Source organism: Eucyclogobius newberryi, unplaced genomic scaffold (assembly GCF_026437365.1).
Source record: "Eucyclogobius newberryi isolate DKJ021-1_F unplaced genomic scaffold, fEucNew1.0.hap1 SCAF_9, whole genome shotgun sequence".
NCBI classification, from domain to species: Eukaryota; Metazoa; Chordata; class Actinopteri; order Gobiiformes; family Gobiidae; genus Eucyclogobius; species Eucyclogobius newberryi.
The window spans coordinates 10988968-10994296 of NW_027316532.1; the positions used below are offsets into that span (position 1 = coordinate 10988968).

The 5329-nt window shown below is 43.4% G+C and overlaps 1 protein-coding gene across 1 annotated transcript in view; it reads right to left on the reverse strand.

Annotated features, from left to right (window-relative positions):
* LOC140354342 (uncharacterized) overlaps nucleotides 1-4132 on the reverse strand; it is a 14244-nt gene extending 10112 nt beyond the window's left edge. Inside the window, exons 1-3 of the mRNA XM_072439313.1 lie at nucleotides 4021-4132; nucleotides 2457-2587; nucleotides 518-616 (exon numbers count right to left, since the gene is read on the reverse strand). Of these exons, the coding sequence (XP_072295414.1) occupies nucleotides 518-616; nucleotides 2457-2587; nucleotides 4021-4099 (309 nt within the window). The 5' untranslated portion in view covers nucleotides 4100-4132. The remainder of the gene's footprint in view (nucleotides 1-517; nucleotides 617-2456; nucleotides 2588-4020) is intronic.
* Nucleotides 4133-5329: the final 1197 nt, after the last annotated feature.

The window sequence follows — 5329 nt, forward strand, 5'->3', positions numbered from 1 at the left end:
CACTCCTTCTGATTGGCTGCTGGGACAAACTTGCTTCGCCATCTTGCCTTAAGCGGGTGTTTCTTTCAGTGTTTTTTTTAATTTGTAGCTCATTGTAAAAGACTAAATACCATCAATGTATTCAGCTGATGGACAGTGCTCAATGTAAATGTAATTCAACAACAAAGATGTGCCTTTTTATACAATCCCAGTGTTTTATTTCTTTGTATTCATTTATTTAATAGGGCAGTTTTTCTCTAACTCTGGGGCTGGTTCTGCTTGTACTCCGGGGGCTCGGACTTCCAGTATTAGTTTCATTTAGAATACATTTTATTGTCATGTCCTCCCTTGGGGTCTTTGTTTAGAACTGACTGAACTGGGCGGGTTTAATCCTTGTTTAGACCTGGTTTAGTCTTCTTTTGGATGTAGTTAAGATAAAGTGGACATGCAAATATTTCGGTGGTACAAGATTGAGAACCATGAGGAGATTATAAAGAACTGAAGCAGAAATATTGATCCCATGTGTTGCTTCTCTTACCGCAGTCTTCTCGTCCATGATCCTGAGTCCTCCGGAGCAGATCTTCAGCCACACCCTCTGCTTATGTCGGCCCTGACGACGGAACGCAGCCTCGAAACCCTACATAAGAGAAATATGCAAAGAAATAATGAGTGTTTAAGTATTATCTGATCCTTTCCATTTCACAGCTCGTTCATTCACTCCTCGTACATTTAAAGATGTGGTTTCCATTCTGGTCCTGATCATGTCCCACTGTCAGTGACCAGTGGCCTTGAGGTCAGCACATGACACAAGAGGAAGTGACCTGTGCTGTGTCCTCTGGAGGCGCCGTGAGAATATGAGAGTTCCAATATTAAAACATGTCCAAACTACTTTTACTACCGCTATTTGACTTTTACTTACTACTCAGTGCTTTTGGGCAATAAACAAAATTAATTATATATAGTTGATATTCTGGAGTTAAAAAGGTCTAATCCAGGACTAAACTTTTAAACAAAATTGATTGTTTTTTTCATTTTTATAACTTCTTAATTTAATAATAATAACATATTTTCCGGACCATAAGTCACTCCGGAGTAAGTGTCTGGTATGTCAACGTAACATATTAACAGTTATTCAGATAACTACAGTGATCCCTCTATAACCGCTATAACACGGTTCACTTTTCACGGTCTCGCTGCTTCGCGGATTTGCATCATGCATTGTGTTCTGCATTCTGATTGGCTAAACAGTCTCTCCGCGTCTTCTCTACCTGTGTGTCAATAACGTTATGAATTAATATGTACACGTACGTAAAACCGCTTGCCAAATTGAAGTTTGAGAGGCCGGTGAGAGCGCGCGTGTGAGCTTCAATGTTTTATGGAGTGTTTCATTGTATAATGACTGTAAAATAAAGGTTTCTACTTCGCGGAGTTCGCCTATCGCGGGTTCTTTTTGGAACGTAATAAACGAGGGTTCACTGTATAGCATAAAGAACATGCTAACAAGTTTACCAAAGCATCAGTTTTACCCCAAATCACTAAATCCACTGAATTCTTCTTCCTCTGTGTCACTTCTAAATAACTCCACAAACTCCAGAGGTAGAGGAATATGTTAATAATCTCATATATAAATCACACCGGAGAATAAGTGAAAAAAGGTGCAACTTATAGTCCGGAAAATACGGTAACAATGAACTACTTTAATGTCCATCCAGAAACTGATTTATGAACAATGTATAAATAAACGTATGTACTTGTGTTTTCTTTTGGAGTCTCTTTCCATCAGCACCGATCCTACGTGTCTTATATTAAGCTGGTCCTGGCTCAACTGCTGTAGCGTGTTAAATGACCCTCAGAATGCCACATCATCTATAAGAATTATAGAGCACAATTTATCAATGTTTTATTTAGATTCCAGGCGATCATGTGACTGACCAAGACAGTTTTTATTGTTTTGGTCAGCCAGATTTTCACTGCTTGCACAGTAATGCTAACTTACAAAAGGGACATAAAAAGTGGCAACAGAGTGTCATTCATGTGAGGAAGATGTAAGTGGCACAAGAGGCGGAGCCAGGTGAATTATGCAATGAGTGTTTATCAGAGTTTAAGTGTGTTCAGCTTTTATGCATTATTAATCTGACGTTTTAGCAGGAATATTAAGTGTTGCTGTTGCCATTGCATTGTTTTAAGCCCAGATGCTGTTTCCAGTGTTGCTTCTTTTCATTGGCCGTTGGAGACAGTCATCGGAGCCAAAATCAGGCTTAATATTCAACATGTTTGAAAGACTGTGACGAAGTCTAGTTACGTCTTTCCAAGGTGCACACTTTGTGACTCGAAAGTGAGTCCAATCGTAAACAGTTCCACATGACGGGGCTAAAGCTACGACTGACTGACCTGGTGGTGACTGAGTGGCAGGGCCGGCCCTGCTGTTGAGTGGCAGGGTCGTGTGTGATCAGCTCAACACAGCAGAGTTTGTTCACCTTGAGTTTCATGATGGAGTCCCAGCACATCTTTTGCCCCTCGGCGCTGGTCACATGGTCGATGCCAATCAGTTTGGCCTTGTAGCGGACGCCATCACCATGGAAACGGAAACTGGATCCAGGGGCTGATGCTGAAAATATGATCCTGTTTATTTACAGTAATGATTCTGAAGTGAAGTGTTAGCTCCTGTCCCCTGCTGTCCACTGCTGTCCCCTCCTGTCCCCTGCTGTCCACTGCTGTCCCCTGCTGTCCCCTCCTGTCCCCTGCTGTCCACTGCTGTCCCCTGCTGTCCACTGCTGTCCCCTGCTGTCCCCTGCTGTCTACTGCTGTCCCCTGCTGTCCACTGCTGTCCCCTCCTGTCCACTGCTGTCCCCTCCTGTCCCCTGCTGTCCCCTCCTGTCACAGTGCACAGTTGCCCCTAACCCCAGGGCCATGTAGCACCTAAACATCCCTTTTTAGACATTTATTTATCAAAGTGCACAATGTAACTTTTCTAGTGGGAGTGGCGCCACCTGCTGGCCTGGAATGTTCCACAGTGTGGCATTGAAAAGACATGACGCCACCAGGCCAGTTATGGGTCACATCTGTGGAGAGGTGATCCCACACAGAAAGAATACAGAACATATTATTCAAGGTATTTATTGAGTAAATGTAATTTTGGCCGGGGAATTTTTGACATCTGTAATTGAAGAATGCAAGATCTAATGACATATTGTGGATGGAAGATTCTTGGCAAAGAGCCACCGTCTCCAACAGAAACGTTACATAATGCACCTTTAAGTAATGCCTTAGACACCTTAGGTCCCTTGGGTCCTCCTCCTTTGGTGGTATTTTGGAGCTCATGCCTCTGATCACGTGTGTCACAGGTGATCACAGCTTTACTCTCTGTTTAAACTGTAAACTCAGCACATTCTCCAGTCCAAGACTCTTTAAGGTCAAAGGTTAACAATGAACAAGTCTTTTATTACACACTGAGTAATTATGTAATATACTGTATGTAAGATACATGGTTTGTTGCTGCAAATGTCCTCATACACAAGCTAATGCACACACCCTAAATGTCCTACTACTACTACTACTACTACTACTACTACTACTACTACTACTACTACTACTACTACTACTACTACTACTACTACTACTACTACTACTACTACTACTACTACTACTACTACTACTACTACTACTACTACTACTACTTTTTACTTAAGTGGAAATAACCTACCGTTACATGGTTAAAAAAAATGTAAGCATGCATGAAAAATACTGCTAGTTACATTTTATTCCATTTTCCATTTGTGATGAGTCTTAACTTAGCAGTTTAACATTGAATTCATTAGTTTAAAGCACAGTCCATGAGCTCTGGGTCGTCACAGCAGGTGATGCAGAGATAAACATGTGATTAAGCCATTTTACTGTAGAAAAAAACTGAGTCGAGGCCACAGTGTGAGACAGTAACATATTTTCTAACACACTCTTGTCAGGACCAGCTGCATGTCATTCATAGATGAGAGAACTACAGAATGTATTTAAATGATTGAATGGTTTAAATATGTTTCTCACCTGTGGAGCTGACAGAGGGTCCAGGGGTGACAGGGGTGACAGGGGTGACAGGAGGAGCAGGAGTCTGGTTTGAGTCCATTGTAAGGAGAGCTGCTGAAATACATAAGCATAAAGACTTATAATTATATTGAATTAAGGTGAGAGCATCTAAAGTGTCTGTGCTGCTGCTGCTGCTGCTGCTGTGCTGCTGCTGCTGCTGCTGCTGCTGCTGTGCTGCTGCTGCTGCTGCTGCTGCTGCTGCTCACGAGACGTCTTAAAGCAAAGGTCGTCTTCACACTGTCTGGTGACGTATTAAAGAAGCACTATTGACCTAAAGACATGAGCACTGCAGAGCACCACCTGAGCACAAAGACATGAGCACTGCAGAGCACCACCTGAGCACAAAGACATGAGCACTGCAGAGCACCACCTGAGCACAAAGACATGAGCACTGCAGAGTACCAACTGAGCACAAAGACATGAGCACTGCAGAGCACCACCTGAGCATAAAGACATGAGCACTGCAGAGCACCACCTGAGCATAAAGACATGAGCACTGCAGAGCACCACCTGAGCACAAAGACATGAGCACTGCAGAGTATCACCTGAGCACAGAGTTAAGCGAACAAAGCTGACGGCCCACAGTCCCATTGGAAAACAGCTGCATCAAAGGCTAACATGGCCAACATGGCTAACTCTGGGACGAGCAGGTCGGATCACAGCCGACCCTTCTCACCCTGGACATGGACTATTTGAGCCACTCCCCTCAGGCAGGGTGCCACGCCCCTCAGACAGGACGCCACTCCCCTCAGGCAGGAGGCCACTCCCCTCAGGCAGGAGGCCACTCCCCTCAGACAGGAGGCCACTCCCCTCAGGCAGGAGGTTATGGTCCATCTGGACCAGAACTTCCCGCCACATGAACAGTTTATTTCCCTCTACAGCTGGACTCATGAATACTGCTTAAGCACTTTGCACTCACTGCACTGCTCACTTCTTAATGCACTACATATTTTATTTTATGTACATATCATGTCTATTTTTAACTTTACTTACCTATTTTTAAAATCCGGTACCTATTCATTGCCCATTGTTGTGTTGTTTGTGTTGCATCGAATCACCAGGACAAGTTCCTATGTTTGTGAATTTTGTTCATTGACATTGGTAATAAACCTTATTCTTATTGTGACACTGTCCAAACCCGAGTCTGGTTCTGTTCAGTCCTGTTCACTGTGGCTCAGACTGCAAAAGTGAACCATGAACTTGTGTGAGTAAATATTTACTCCTCACATCACTTTATTGATGGAAGACACAAGGCTGAGGTCCAACTGCT